The sequence below is a fragment of the Nerophis ophidion genome, linkage group LG04 (genome assembly GCF_033978795.1).
Source record: "Nerophis ophidion isolate RoL-2023_Sa linkage group LG04, RoL_Noph_v1.0, whole genome shotgun sequence".
NCBI lineage: Eukaryota > Metazoa > Chordata > Actinopteri > Syngnathiformes > Syngnathidae > Nerophis > Nerophis ophidion.
In genome coordinates, this window is record NC_084614.1 from 63,464,505 (window position 1) to 63,481,375 (window position 16,871).

At 39.1% G+C, this 16,871-nt stretch overlaps 1 protein-coding gene across 3 annotated transcripts in view; it reads left to right on the forward strand.

Annotated features, from left to right (window-relative positions):
- Positions 1-678: 678 nt before the first annotated feature.
- Positions 679-16,871, forward strand: part of slc7a3a (solute carrier family 7 member 3a) — a 43,827-nt gene continuing 27,634 nt past the window's right edge. Inside the window, exons 1-4 of one of the 3 annotated variants that reach the window (XM_061898702.1) lie at positions 679-821; positions 1,375-1,473; positions 15,963-16,525; positions 16,608-16,769. In XM_061898702.1, coding sequence (XP_061754686.1) covers positions 16,159-16,525; positions 16,608-16,769 — 529 coding nt within the window. In that variant the 5' untranslated portion in view covers positions 679-821; positions 1,375-1,473; positions 15,963-16,158. Of the gene's footprint in view, positions 822-1,374; positions 1,474-1,585; positions 1,739-15,962; positions 16,526-16,607; positions 16,770-16,871 lie in introns of those variants that run through there. The other 2 variants (XM_061898701.1, XM_061898703.1) reach the window with 2 other exon arrangements.

A 16,871-nucleotide genomic window follows, 5' to 3' on the forward strand; every position in this document is an offset into this window, starting at 1 on the left:
ATTGATCCGTGTTAAGGAAAGAATGAATGGGGCCATGTTTCGTGAGATTTTGAGCCAAAACCTCCTCCCATCAGTGAGAGCGTTGAATGGTTGACCAAATACTTATTTTCCACCATAATTTACAAATACATTCTTTAAAATTCTTACAATGTGAATATCTGGATTTTTTTTTTCACATTCTGTACTCACAGTTGAAGTGTACCTATGATGAAAATTACAGACCTCTGTCATCATTTTTAGTGGGAGAACTTGCACAATCGGTGGCTGACTAAATAATTTTTGGCCCCACTGTACTTTATTAATCCCCGGGGGGGGTTAAATTGACCTTGTACCAGTGAATCTGTACTGTAATGAGACCTTTTCCCGTACAAATTTCTTAAATTCTTCAATCAATTGATAAATCAATCATATCCTAAGCAAAAATAGATCTAAAAAAAATGTATAATAACTTTGCCTCGACCAAAGATAGCTTTGAAGGGGGAGGAGCCTGACACGCATTTCCTTATATAGACATTGCTACTACGTCAAAACGCTGGAATTTTCAGTTGATCTCATTGCTCATTTTTATTTATGTTTACATATTAGTGTATGTTACGTCATATTGTTCAACTGTCGTCTACAAATAATGAAAGGTAAACCATGAATGGAAAGCCCCGCCTCATGTGACGTCACATTGTTTATACACACACCCACCGTCTCTGAAGCGGATCAAAAGCACATGCACTCTCTCCGCCCTTCGAGATATTTCATCAGCAACAACGACGCTCACTAATTTTCCTTCTATTTGCTTCTTCCGTTTTTAAGCCCACATGCGTTAAAAGGTAAGAACGATTGTTTTTTTCCTCTGATTTACTCTGTAAAAAAAAACATGGCGACGACAACTCTTTTGGCGGTTGACCGTATACGATGCTCCTCCTTTTAAGAATGGGCAGATTATATTAAGTGGGAGACTAAAATGTCGGCTTAATCCAATAAAATGAACGTATTTTGTCTTTCTCATCCCGTTTTTGAAACTGCAACGACTCGCAAGTTTTATGTACAATTTGAGCGCCAATCAGCTGACGTAATAGCGTCCATGCCCGTTTGGGAAAAAAACGTTAGAAAAAACACAAAACTTAAGGATGAACGTGTCTTAAGCTTATTCGGGTAATGGTTTAGGTCTTATCTGCCGAGTTAATGTTGTGTTCTCATTCATTGTTTTGATACTACACGCCGACATATGGCTTAGTTATAGTAAAGCGGTGTTGCTAAGGCGTGGGGGCGGTTGTAATGCTACTTTCACAGACTACACGTAACGTAGGATTTTCTACAATCTAAACCAGTGTTGCTGGAAAAACAGCTTTATTTGTGTGTTCCTTTTTGTCTATTACACAGTTTGTCGTCATTGTGCTACAAGATGAGTGACTCGTTCGCTGTAAGGACGGACAACGGGTCATCTGATGCCAGGATATGTTTTGGACTGTCAAGCATAACGTAAATATCGTAACTGTCAGTTAACAAAAGTGGTACTCCTGGTCAATGAACACATGCCTATCATAACCTTTAAAGTAAAAAATACACAGCATTATGTGTGATTTTACTATATATTAGTTGTAACTCCTCGAACAACATTTCAGAACTCCTACGTTTCTTTGGTTAACAGTGAAAGCACCATTAGCACCACGTTGAGCCACGTAGCTAGCTGCTATTTCTGTCGTCGATAGTGCATGTCCCCAGCACTAATGGATAGGTAAATATCGTAAGTAAACATTTTAAACGCTGGAACAATTTAATTTATATCAATCTCCTTTTGTGGACAAGATACATGTCCTTAAAGTGATTCATCTTTCCGGTTAATGACGCCCACAAGACTGTCAGGGCTACCGCCATGTGTGTGTTGCATCAGCCGGTGTTCAGACATGCTAAAAGTAAAATATATGATTTGTGGGGTTTAAATCGTCAAAGTTGTTCATGGTTTTTATCACTCCTTTAACGTTCAAATGTATTAGTGTAGTGAAGTGAAGGTTGTGAACTTGCCATGTGTTAAAAAAAAAGTTAAAAGTATCAATGATTGTAACACACATTATGTGTGGTGAAATGAACCTGTGCATTTGACCCACCCCCTTCTTCACCCGCTGGTAGGTGAGGGGTGCAGTTAGCAGCAGCTGTTGCTGCGCTCTAGAATCATTTTGGTGATTTAACCCCCAATTCAATATAGGGACAGCGTGGCGCAGTGGTATAGGGTGGCCGTGCGCAACCCGAGGGTCCCTGGTTCAATCCCCACCTAGTCACTTTCGTTGTGTCCTGAGCAAGACACTTCATCCTTGCTCCTGATGGGGTGCTGGTTAGCGCCTTGCATGGCAGCTCCCTCCATCAGTGTGTGAATAAGTGTGTGTGAATGGGTAAATGTGGAACCTTGATGCTGAGTGCCAAGCAGTGGGGCAATGGGTCCCATTTTTATAGTCTTTTGGTATGACTCGGCCGGGGTTTCAACTCATGACATATCGATCTCAGGGCATACACTAACCACAAGGTAATAGTCAAATAATAGTTAGGCTAAGTCCTAAGGAAACGGTTAAAAACAATGATTAACTACTGTCGAGCTTGGAAATGTATATTTTCATTAGTTGTTGGTCACAATGTACAATTACTGAATTAAGGCATGACTGATCATTGTGTTGCAATGGAAAACGGTGAGTACACATTGTATTACAAGGGCTGTGGTTTTGCAATTTCTGGCCAACTGTTGGCACGCAGTAATTATCATTTGCTTGTTTTATGGCCGGTGCAGTTTGTTGATTTAATGCATCCATAACTCTGTTTAGTGATTTCATTTGTAGTGACAATGATACATTTTTGTACTTGCATTACAATGTGCGCTTATACAATGATTGAAGGTAAAGTTGAAAACAAACTATGTAAGAGAAGTGCTCACCACCCTTAATTTCCGTGACTGGGGACATTTTTGCCTGCTGCAATTTGACTTTTTAATTTTGATTCACCTGATCCATGATTCAGCGGTCAGGCTTGTGCATGTCTTCCCTGCTTTGAACAAATCAAAGCGAAAGAGGACAGTCACACATTAAAATTAGAGATGTCATCGGCTCTTTGGCTTCACATTGTTAATGATCTGTTTTAGTTAATGGTTAGAGAGAGTCGTTGTAGTTGTCACAAAATGGTGTAGTATTTTGTAGACAACATTGTTTTGACTTTTAGTCATACAATTATTGATTGCAGTAGCAAAGCTTGACTGATTGAAAAAGCTAAATATATTTAGGGCTGAGCATGTCTTGACTTTTGGTGGTTTTGATTCCACTCCCAGTGTGAAAGCATTGTACAGTTATGCAGAAGGCGCAACAACGTGGCTAAGAAAATGCGTTTACTCAACGTCTAATCATAATTCTCCAATGTCGTCCTTGATAGCAAAATATATTTAATATTAATACAAGCACACTACAAAAGAATGTTATCTGCCGTCTTTAGTATAAATACACCTCTGATGTGTCTGTTTTTAAGATCTCTGCACTGTTTCCCACAGTACTGCAATGTATCTGTTGCCAGTCATCATATAATTTCCTATGTGATCTTTATTGACGCTGTGTGAGAGAGAGAAAATGGGCAAGAAAACGACCAGCAAAACAGATATATTGAGAAATACAAAATAATGAATTATTGTTGAGGAGTGAGCAATAAATGCTTTTATGTTAGTCTCCAAAGTGTCCAGTAAGACCGGAAAAACTAATTTCATTATTTTAATATTTGTTTGTTACTTTGACAGGTCTCTCATGTTAAAGTCCTAAATGGCATTTAAGTGAAGATACAGAAAATTGAATTTTCTTTATTGTATAGAGCATGGGTGTCAAACTCTGGCCCGCGGGCCAAATTTGGCCCGTCGTGCAATTTGATTTGGCCCTTGAGGCAATATCAAATTAACATTAAAACAGGCCCGCCGGTACTATACATCGGCAGAGCCGCTGTAACGCTGCATTCGCCGCTAATACTCATACTTGCCAACCCTCCCGATTTTCCAACCATTCTCCCGAATTTCTCCAGATTTCCACCCGGACAACAATATTGGAGGGGTGCCTGCCTAAAAGGCACTGCCTTTAGCGTTGTCTACAATAGGTTGTCACGTCCGCTTTTCCGCCATACAAACATAATATATGCGACTTATACACACACTTAAGTGAATGCCAAGCATACTTGCTCAACAACCATACAGGTCAGACTGAGGGTGGCCGTATAAACAACTTTAACACTGTTACAAATATGCGCCACACTGTCAACCCACACCAAACAAGAATGATAAACACATTTCGGGAGAACATCCGCACCGTAACACAACATAAACACAACAGAACAAATACCCAGAATCCCTTGCAGCATTAACTATTCCGGGACGCTACAATATACACCCCCAGCTATCACCAAACCCCACCTTCCACCCCCAAGCCCACCCATCTCATTATTAATTTATTTTAAGATTCATTAGCCTATGGAAAAATGTAATGTTGATATTTACCTCAGAAGGCTGCAAATAGAAAATAGGCACTCAATGTTTTATTTAAATTCTATTTACTTTACCATTGATGTTTTTTCTTTTGTTTTTTGAAAGTTGCTTTTGCACTATTAAGTTATATAAGTATTGATTGTTCCATAGTCAGTGGTAAAGCAAATTAGTGTAACAAACTGAGCAATAATGAACGTTTTAGTCATGCACTTTCTCTCGCTACTTCAAGACTTGAATGTTTGATTCATTCATTATTGTTATTTTATTTCCAAATGTGGAAAAAGTTTATTTTGATATTTACCTCAGAAGGCTGCAAATAGAAAAACGGCACTACATTTTTAGTTACATTTTATTTGATATGCCATTGATATTTTATTATTATTATTATTATTATTATTATTTGAAACTTGATATTGCATGTCACTATAAAGTTATATAAGCCTTTGCTTGTTCAATATTCAATTCAAAACTTGTTTGGGTGCCTATTAAAGGTTTAATTTGTTCAACCTTGGCCTGCGGCTTTGTTCACTTTTAAATTTTGGACCACTCTGTATTTGAGTTTAACACCCCTGGTATAGAGTTTTGTTTAATTATAATTTCCTCTTGGGGCGTCAGCAACCGAGTGGCGTTCACGGGAGAGTGAACAGATTATTCGTATAGTTGCATTCCTTTTCCCGCTGAGCACACTTTTTTTGGGCCGGCTCTGCTTGTCTCCAGTCTAATGACTGAAAGGGTTGCTTGGTTCAGGCGGATCGGTGGCTGACGTACATGCACAAGTTCAAACGCTCTTGCGCAAACATACGGAGCCTTTATGATAAGCCACAGCGCATCTTACACATACAAACATACGTTGTGGTTCTAAGGATGCTCTTGGCGTGACCTATGAAGTGTGCTTTGGAGATGGTCACTCAGGCGTGCTCTGATCCACCTACATGGGTTACACAAGGTCACATTAGCTCTTTGCAGTGGATGTTTAGTCTTTTGGGCAACTGAACATGATGTTCTTTCTGTTTGGATTAGACCAGGGTCTCTCAAACTCATAACATAGAGTGGTTCCCCTAGTGTTGTAATAAGCAGGCAAGTTAAATGTATTTTCAGGTTAGCACCAAAATACATAAGATGTGGTTTGAAGATACAGTTCTCATGGTAAATAATGTGTGTTCTTAATCAAACAAACGAGATGGTCTTATTGTACATGTCATATTTACATTGTTTTTACTTTGCAGATTATTTTCAAGTCTTTCTATTGAATAATTTTATTGAAAGTGAAAGTTATGTAACTGTCGTGAAAAGCGATCTACGTAGTAGTTTTTATGACTGCTATGCTGTGCACAAGCGCCAAATTTGTTTTGTTGTAGGGCTCTAGATATCGATTATTTTAGTAAGCGATTAATGTATCGATTTCTGGTAAATAGTTTATATATATATATATATATATAAAATGTGTATATATATGTGTGTATGTATATATGTATGTATATATATATATATAATGTGTATATATATGTGTGTATATATATGTGTATGTATATATGTATATATATATATATATATATATATAGTTTGTGTGTGTAAATATGTATGTACAGTGGGGCAAAAAAGTATTTAGTCAGCCACCAATTGTGCCAGTTTTCCCACTTAATATGATGACAGAGGTCTCTAATTTTCATCATAGGTACACTTCAATTGTGAGAGACAGAATCTGAAAAAAATCCAGGAATTCACATTGTAGGAATTTTAGAGAATTTATTTGTAAATTATGGTGGAAAATAAGTATTTGGTCAACCGTTCAAAGCTCTCACTGATGGAAGGAGGTTTTGGCTCAAAATCTCACGATACATGGCCCCATTCTTTCTTTCCTTAAGACATCAGTCGTCCTGTCCCCTTAGCAGAAGAACAGCCCCAAAGCATGATCTTTCCACCCTCATGCTTCACAGTAGGTTTGGTGTTCTTGGGATGCAACTCAGTATTCTTCTTCCTCCAAACACTACGAGTTGAGTTTATACCAAAAAGTTTGATTTTGGTTTCATCTGACCACATTGTATTCTCCCAGTCCTCTGCTGTATCATCCATATATCCATTTTGATATAAATTCAACTCGTCGTGTTTTTTTCATCATGGCCTAAAATAATATTTTTAAAAATGTATTCTGAAACTTTTTTTAAATATATCCAGTGGATTTCTGAAAATTGTGAATTTATTCAGACTCTGAATGAATTAGAACCCTGATTCAGATTTTTTTTTTTAGCACTCATAGCAAATAGCATCTGACTGCTAAAAAATGAGCTGTTATGGCTAATCTGCACATGCTGATTTTAGACTACAGTTTATTTGACACTTAATGCATTTGCATGTAAGTATATTTGCTGCCATTGTTTGTCGTAATATTTGGTTAAGGTACATACTGTGATGATAGGTTTTCATTGTAGTGAGTCCATGGGACCCACACGTAGTAATTTGAGTGGGTCCATTGGAAAATTTTGTGGGTCCCCACTAAAATGTGCTTGCTGTTTGTAACCTTTATGCAAAATCCTAGAGTGCACTAACCCTTTTGTGGCTTTCGGCACGTAATGATGGAACAATGTCCCTTAGGGCTGGGCGATATGGCCTTTTTTTAATACCTCAATATTTTTCGGCCATTTCGCAATACACGATACATATCGCGATATTTTGCCTTAGCTTTGAATTAACACTTGATACTAGGGTTTTCCCGATCCGATATTTGGATCGGATCAGCCGCCGATATTTGCCGAAAAATGCATATCTCTGCAAGGCATGGGAAAAAGCCGATCCGGATCCAGTTTTAAAAAAAAAAACGTTCCGTGTTTTACAACGCACCGATTTAAATAATACATTCCACTCTTCTGCTGCTCCCTAAGCTCCGTTCCGCATTTTTAAGCACACCTTCAACACATCCAGGTCTGTGTTCTAACCCAGTGGTTCTCAACCTTTTTTCAGTGATGTAACTGCTGTGAACATTTTTTTAAATCGAGTACCCCCTAATCCGAGCAAAGCATTTTTGGTTGAAAAAAAGAGATACATAAGTAAAATACAGCGCTATGTCATCAGTTTCTAATTTATTAAATCTCACGTACCCCTTGGCATACCTTCAAGTACCCCCATTGGTACGCGTACTCCCATTTGAGAACCACTGTTCTAACCGTTAAGACGGCGGTGTGAATTAAAAGTTACGGTAAAAATGTCAGCTGCGTGGGATTATTTTACCCTACAAAATGAAAAAGATGAAGAGGTGGAGTGCAAAACATGCCACAATAAAGTCAAGCGTGGTGGTAAAGTTGTAAGACATTTTAATGATTCTTGAGAGTGAGAGGCTTTTTATCACAGCCTCACTCATCATTGGTAAGTAGGTGTGTAACGGTACACAAAAGTTTCGGTTCAGTGCGTACCTCCGTTCAGAGGTCACGGTTCGGTTCATTTTCGGTACAGTAAGAAAACAACAAAATATGAATTTTTTTGATTATGTATGTAACAAATTTACTAAATCTTCCACCAAAAATATTTTTCTTCGTGAAATATTTGATGTGAAGTAATAGGAGACTTGGATAGGTCAATAATTCATAATAACATTGATTTTGATTCAATATTATGTTTTGAGCAATGACAGTTTGAAAGAAAGAAAAACAGCTTTGTTTTATTAGTCTAGGTTGCAACTTTTTCTAAATTACATTTAGCTTTTAAGCTTTTTTATTTCACTTTTGTTTTTGTTTATTTTAATAGTATTTTTAGAATGTGCTGTGGGCCTTTGAAACATTAGCTGTGGGCCGCAAATAACCTCCGGGGCACACTTTTGACACCCCTTTTATAGATGATAAAAATATCAATCAATCAATCAATGTTTACTTATATAGACCTAAATCACTAGTGTCTCAAAGGACTGCACAAACCACAACACGAACCACTATGACATTCTCGGTAGGCCCACATGAGGGCAAGGAAAACTCACACCCAGTGGGACGTCGGTGACAATGATGACAATGAAAATCTGGAGAGGAGGAAAGCAATGGATGTCGAGCGGGTCTAACATGATACTGTGAAAGTTCAATCCATAATGGATCCAACACAGTCGCGAGAGTCCAGTTCAAAGCGGATCCAACACAGCAGCGAGAGTCCCGTTTACAGTGGAGCCAGCAGGAAACCATCCCAAGCGGAGGCGGATCAGCAGCGCAGAGATGTCCCCAGCCGATACACAGGAAAGCAGTACATGGCCACCGGATCGGACCGGACCCCCTCCACAAGGGAGAGTGGGACATAGGAGAAAAAGAAAAGAAACGGCAGATCAACTGGTCTAAAAAGGGAGTCTATTTAAAGGCTAGAGTATACAAATGAGTTTTAAGGTGAGACTTAAATGCTTCTACTGAGGTGGCATCTCTCTGTCTCGCTTTCTCTGTCTCTGCCCCTCCCTCACGAATGTTGCTGCGCGCACCATTTTTTTTTTTTAACCCCTTCTTAACCCTGAACGTACATTGAAAATACACGCAACCCTATCTTAAAATGCCAGACATTCGAGGCATTTAAGAAAGTCCACCTGGACAGCTCCGCAAAGAGGACATATCCCTGAAAAGAGGAGGTGTGGTCAGTCTATCATAGCCCAGTTGTTGCTAGCATGCCATGTGTTGTTGTTTTTTGATTGATTGAAACTTTTATTAGTAGATTGCACAGTACAGTACATATTCCGTACAATTGACCACTAAATGATAACACCCCAATAAGTCTTTCAACTTGTTTAAGTTGGGGTCCACGTAAATCAATTCATGGTGCCTCGGTGTGCATTGTTTACACATCGTGCGGTGCGCTACTTAATATGTTCGTGTCGTGCGGTACACCTCCGAACCGAAACCCTCGTACCGAAATGGTTCAATGCAAATACACGTACCGTTACACCCCTACAAGTAAGACAATTGACCAAAACTGTATTTATTAAACAGTTATTAAGCAATGGCGAAAACATTCATGTCATTTCCAAAACAAAGTTCAAGATTGTCAGAGACATTTTTAAACAAGCTATGAGTGCACTTTTGTGCATGATGTCACTAAGATGGCATATCAAAACAACACTAAATTAAAGTGCACTTTTTATACAGAACTCCACTACAATATTTTAAAACAAATAAGAGCACCTTTGTGCATAATCTCAAACAAGATATTTCAATAACTGTCAAGTAAAAATGAGCTAGATAATAGGAAATCAAATAGTGTTCGTCCTTTGCTATGTGGTAGGTTACTACGGATGTTATCAAATTCTGTTGTTGACATTTTTTTCATACGGTGTTGATCTGGAATTGTTTGCCTCTGCATTTTGATTGTGTGGGCGTTTGGCACCGAATGGAGATGTTGACATGCGGAATAATCACTCTTCATTCTCTAGCAAGTGACTTTTCAAATGATGCTACATGTTAGCAGTAATGCTACTTTTTGTAGCAACGCTTTTGGACCACACTTTACAAACTACAGTTGTCTGTTCGACATATTCCCACTTGAAGCCAAACCACCGAGAGATGATGGACCCCTTGCTGTTTTTCTTGGGAATTCGTCTTTCATTCGCACTTTCTTTCTCTCGTATTACTACTTGCACGGCTCCGCCTGAGGGATCGAAGGTCCGTATTATCATCGCTTACATGCAGCTAACGTTACCCATCCTGCTACCTCTCTGCTACGCGAGGGCGTATGACGTTGTATGTGACGTATGTAAGAAAGTGCGCTTGCTGTCTGTGAGACGGAGACAGGAAAGAGCGAGAAGAGCCTGTAGTGTGATGCCTGGAGCTAAAAGCAACTGCGTGAGAACGTATAGTCCAATATCATGATAGTCATTTTTTATATCGCACAGATACAAACCCGCTACATATCGTGTATATCGATATATCGCCAAGCCCTAATGTCCGTACATAACATGTGTACGCCTATTAGCTTTGTGTCTTCTTGGCTAATGATAGCGAACTGGATAGTTAACGTTAGCTATCAACAAATCTATTCTATCGAAACAACAACATGGCTGCGAATTGTTAGTTGATAAGTTGGACTGCTATTGTGTATGTGCACGAAACAAGCATGAACGCCAAACGGATTCCTTGGACTAATGAGCATTTTTTTATTCAATATAATTTGTAATTGTGAGAAATATATAAACACTTTGAAAATACAAGCCACTAGTGGTGTTCTTGTTGTATTTTCTCGTTTGAAAAATGTAACGCTTACCTAGAAGTGTCACTGCATGTACATGTAAGATGTATTGAGTGGATTTCATTACATGACAGGATGTTAACAAGATATTGTAGGCTTACTTTTATAACAGCAACAAAGCACAGATATGCTACTTTCACCTAATTATTTTATAACAGCAACAAAGCACAGATTGGCTACTTTCACCTAAACTCCTACCGGCCGTTTACGCTGCTAGCTGACTGTAAGAAAACTGCAAGCCAGAATTGGGTTATCACGTTTTTATGTGACTTTTTCAGTTAATCCTTATTACAGTGTGCGGCAGCTGTTACGGCCCTGTGAAAAGCAGGCCGTGCAAGAAAGTATGTGACTGTTTTGATATCAAAATGAGGAAATTGTCATAGTTGTGTAGTGTCATACATTGGGGCATTGGGGCATTGAGGCATTTAGTTCCGGGTGTACTGGTTTTTCTAAGCTGTGTTCCTAAAGCCACACCTCCACAACCTGCCCTACTTGCATAAGGCGGTAGAGCCCATGTGAAAAGCACAAGAAAAAGATTAGCTACTCGCCCACATGACGGAAGAGGCTCAAGGTGGGACTTGGCTGTGACCAAGTGGGCTCATACAGTACACATCATATAGAACTACAAATCTATTAAGTCAGGTTTTCTACAGTGTGGGAACATGTACTGATTTCCTATCCAATGTTTATTATCTTATAGCTCTCTGTTGAACTTTTCATTGTTTGACAGTAACTGTACTATGCAGGATAACAGCTTTGATACCCCTAACAGTCTGGCTACGCTTTGATTTGTTGGGTATATTGTTTAAATGTTTAAAATAGTTGCGACAACTTTTTGTCTGGAATGCTCCAGAAAAGGAGTGTACCAAAATTAGACATTATTTGAAGTGGAAATATTGTTTTATCCTCTTTGTCTGTGACCTGAACTTCCTAACGCTATTTACACACCTTTCAGAGCTCTTTGAGGCTTTGAATCTTTGTGGAAAATACAGTACATTAGTATAACCAGCAACCAAGAAATGTTTAAATCTAGCATTACAAGGACGACTAAAAAGTGATCACAAAATATCTACGGTATTTGGAAAATTCTGATTGTTATGTCCAGAACAGGATTTTTGGTAACGCTGCACCTCACTAGTTTGATTATATTATATTATATATTTATTATATTATGTTATATTATAATCTATTATATTATATATCTATAATATTATATTATAGATTATATATTTATTAATGTATGAACATTTTAGCCTCCATGACGCTATATCAACAGTGCCTCTGTTGGTTGCAGCCAAGTACTGCAGTCTATTTTGCTTCAAGATTATGATGATTAACACAGACTTTTCACTCGACAGTGAACCTAATTGTCCTTTCTCAAGCATGTTGGCACACTGTTTCACGGAAATAATAACATTGAACTGATTGACTGAACTGGACTAAGGAATGTTTTAGGGTTGGATGATATGGACAAAAAAGTATATATCGATATATTTTTACTTAATCTCGATACTTGATGTATATCTCAAAATATTTTCCGATGAAAATATACATTTAAACAGGGTTTTTTCTGGCTCCAATTGAGGCAGAGGTGGTGCAATCCTGACCATGCGCCAGAATTTGAATGCAAAAAATGGTAGTTTTTTTCAATTTACAGTAATATGCTGTAAAGAACACGGTAAAATGTATTGTCATTTTTATTAATTCGATCGGTAGTTTGCTGTAAAATCACAAGTCAAGCAGATATTTAAGTATTTATTTTTATTTAGACAAAAATGTTTGGAAAGTATGATAAAATAATGTAATATTTGTTGCAATAATGGATACTATTAAAGTTTAAAAGGCATGCAATTTCAGCCATATATATATTTTTTCTGTCAAAATGGAAAAAAATCCTAATATTTACTTGTTGTTGTTGTGGTCAGTGCAGTGGCTGGGAGAGGGCAAGCCCGTCTTGGAAGGAGGAAGATGAGGGGTTTAAATAGCCCATGGAGTGTTGAGAGTGGGAAGCGGGGGAGAATCAAGGAAATAAGCGGCGTTTGGTCATTTTAACGTGAAAAAAATTATATCAATATTAAGATATTTTCTTTCTTTTTTTTTTTTTTTTTTAATATATCGCTATATTTTACAAACTCGGTATATCGCATAGAATGTTTTACGGAAATTTTTGGCCTTGTCATTGACAAATGGCGTCACAAGGATCATTTGGACCAAATGTTAATCGATTGTCAAAACACTTGGAGCAGTTGTATAGTATTTTGCAGATACAATTAATTTGTGCTGCATTTATTTTAAAAGATACCTAAAAGCAGTCCCAGAGAAGCTAACAATTGTCAGGAATGTTGTTTGTTGTAATTGAGTTAATTGTGTAACTTAGTGGGGTGGCTCAATGCTGTATGTAAACGCATACACGGTGTACTAAAAAATAAAGATCTCTCGCCTATGGAGAATCCCTCTACTCTTTAGTACCTCAACGTCCTGTTTTAGCATCACACTTTTCACCTGCAGTCAAGAGTTGGAAGTATGTTTTAAAAAGGAATCTTGTCCAAATATACTACTGGATCTAAGGTCAAATAGGCCCCATGAACTGTATGCTGATAATTATTTTAAAAAAACGCAAAACAATCACTGCATATAATTTTAAGTATTTTTTTGTACACTTAAATATGTTCCCCTCAGTCCATAATTGCCACAGCATGACATTACAGTGGTGTTGCTAGCTGGAATGTACCACTGGGGTCATTAACCCTCTGTTGGTACGTTGCTCACAGCACGCCTTGTGGGATGGGCACTCACGTCAGTCGACGTCAAAGGTTATATTGACCACGTCAGGTGATCCGTCTGTCCCTAAATACAAACAACAGAACGCTGCAATGGACACGGTCACATGTGTTGTGTTGTGAGCTGCCTAATTTGGCACATGTTTTTCGTCCTCTGTTGTCCTTCGCACTTTTCCCTCGAGATACTTGATTGCTGAACACCCTCCAAGGGCAGAGAGAGTAAAAAGCGAACCTAATTTTCCAAATAGTCAGCAACCACCTGCTCTTGGGTTAAACCAGCGTTTCTCAGGTGGTGCGCGAGGAACGGGAGGAAATTTCACTTTAAATGTTTTTTTTTTTTAATTCTTAATTTTTTTTTTTTTTTACTATGCTTTCATTTTCTATACACACTGTAAATCACTTTTGTGATTCTGTCTGTGAAATCTGCTATATAAATAAATGTAAATTTAGAGGAAGGTGCAAAAGTTTGACAGACATAGCAACAGTAACTAATGGGGGTGGGGCTAAGCGGAACAAACTTTCGCGCGGATGGGTAGCAGGCTAATGTGTGGACCACAATTACACAAAATGGATACATTTGAGACTCGCGCCTCAAAGGTCGTCGAGCCAGAGCCAGCGCCTGCAGAGAAACTAAAATCTGACGGGCCTAATAAAACAAAAAGCCAACCGAAAAGAAATTTTGAAGAAGGGTATCTTGCTCTTGAATTCACGGCAGCGGTGGTGGGGGCAGAGGAGAGACCCCTGTGTGTTCTGTGTCTAAAACCGCTAGCAGCAGACAGCATGAGACCCAACAAAAATGTAAGAGACACCTCGAGACCACACACCCCAATCACGTCAATAAGCCACTTGATTTCTTTCAAAGTAAACTGGCAGAGTACCGTCAACAGGAGAAGCGAATGGTAAAAGCTGCATCAGTAAACAGTAACGCTCAAATGGCTTCATATAGAGTTGCATACAGAATTGGACAATGCATAAAAGCACACACAATTGCTGAGCAACACATTCTCCCCGCTGCAATAGACATGGTGTCAGTCATGCTTGACGAGACAAGCGCAGCAAAATTAAAAGCTGTCTCACTGTCAAACGACACAGTTGCGAGACGTACAGTATGTGCGACATTGCAAGTGATCTTGAGGAACAACTCGTAAACAAAAGAAAGTCGTTTTGCTTTACAAGTGGACAAAGCTACTGACAGTAATAAAGACTGCCTGTTCATCACATACATCCGTTTTTTGAATGGCGAGTCACTGTGCGAGGATTTGCAAATGCACAGCTCCTCCTTTTTTTTGCAACGATTGCAAAGTGGCACTTTTATTTTATTTATTATTGAACTTGATGCAAGTCATTTGATTTATTATTAAACTTGATGCCAGTTATAACACTTAAAACACTTTTTATTTATTATTGAGCTTGATGCAAGTTATAACACTTTTATTTGATTTATTATTGAACTTGATGCAAGTTATTTTATTTATTACTGAACTTGATGCAAGTTATACCACAGCTGCACAGTTTTTATTTATTATTGAACTTGATGAAAGTTATACCACAGCTGCACAGTTATTTTATTTATTATTGAACTTGATGTTATTTTATGTTATTGAGTTTGAATGTAAACAACTTGATGTTACTTGATGTTCAATAAATTTGAAAATGTTAAGCTTGGCATTAGCGTTCTGTTGGGGTGATGGGGGCAGGTGGGGCTTGCAAACTCCCCCTTGTCCAAAGTGGGGTATGACAAAAAAAATTTGAGAACCACTGGGTTACATAGAGAGTTTACATTTGGTAAAGCGTCTTTTTATTACAGATATATTTGTGTATTCATCCCGCTTCTCCTCAGGTGACTGCTTTGTCTTATCAGGCTGCTGTTTTCCTCTCTTCTGTTGATATTAGTTTGCAGACATTAAACCATGCATTCCCTGCACTGCCTGTGGTGTTCCCAGGCCTCTTTCTGCGCATCTCTAGCTACTGAGTAAACACAACTCTAGTAGTAGAGGGGACCCTTTCTCCCCGTGGCGGCGGAAATCTTTTGGTCTTGTTTCATTGAACACAATGGTTTATTTTGTCGAGGCCAAAGCTAACTTAAAAGGCTGTGCTGTGTCATGTCCACAAAGAGGTGGAGGTATGAATACCTGGAAGTTGCGTAACTGCAGCCTGCTTTTCCAAACCTTATAATCTGCTTGTTTGTAGTTGCCAAAACCGAAGAGAATGTTTCCCTGGTGGGTGATGCTTTGGAATCCTCCTCCTTGGAGACATTATGTGTAACTAGGCAAGTGGTTGTGAAGGTGGGAGCATTTAGTTAGTTTGCTGTGTGTGGGTATTATTTCACGGCCAGAAGCCTCATGCAAGTAGCCGCGGCAACAGCTTCTCCTGGAAAAAATATTTCCAACTGGAGAGTAAGGATGCAATAATCTCTGCTGCATGCTACCAAGTACAGAGAAACTGCAGCAATTGCTGAATAGTTAACTCTTGTTTTCTCTTTACTTCCTTCACAGCTCTTAAACCATCACTGCAAAATACAGTGACTACAGGTCTGCCGGCCTCGTCCTGCCCTGAAACACGCCTCCGCTGACAGACTAATCATCAAACAGCTTCACCTTCGCCATCTGTTTAAAATTTTGTCCACACATTGTGTCTATCACACACACACTCAAGAAGAGTAAAAACACAACGCACACGTTTGCAGCAAGTATGGCCAGCATGCTGTCCAGCTTTGGAAAAATTCTCTTGCGCCGCCGCACTTTAGACTTTTCCGGGGAAGAGTCACACTTCGCTCGATGCCTGTCCACCCTAGACCTCATCGCCTTGGGGGTGGGCTCCACACTGGGCGCTGGTGTCTACGTGCTTGCCGGCGAGGTGGCCCGAGAGAAAGCGGGGCCCGCCATTGTGCTCTGCTTCCTCATTGCCGCACTCTCCTCCATGTTGGCCGGCCTATGCTACGCAGAATTTGGAGCTCGTGTCCCCAAGACGGGTTCAGCATACCTCTACAGTTACGTGACGGTCGGCGAGGTTTGGGCCTTCATCACTGGGTGGAACCTCATACTCTCCTATGTGATAGGTAAACTTTGATTCTTCACTTTTAACAACTATGAAGGTCCACTCTCCCTTCTACCTACACTACCTTCTTGGCCTCCCTGCAGGTACTGCGAGTGTGGCCCGTGCGTGGAGTTCCACTTTCGACAATCTCGTAGAGCAGAAGATCTCTGTCTTCTTTAAAGCCTCTATGACCATGAAGGTGCCTGGAAAAGTATTGGCGGAGTACCCCGACCTGTTTGCCCTCATACTGGTGCTGCTGCTTACTGGTAAGTCAACATTGTTTGAGGTTCTTGTTTTACGAAGGTGATGTGGCATATTGTGCAAAAACTACAGGTTTTGACTAAAAAAAGAATACATTAAATAGTAAA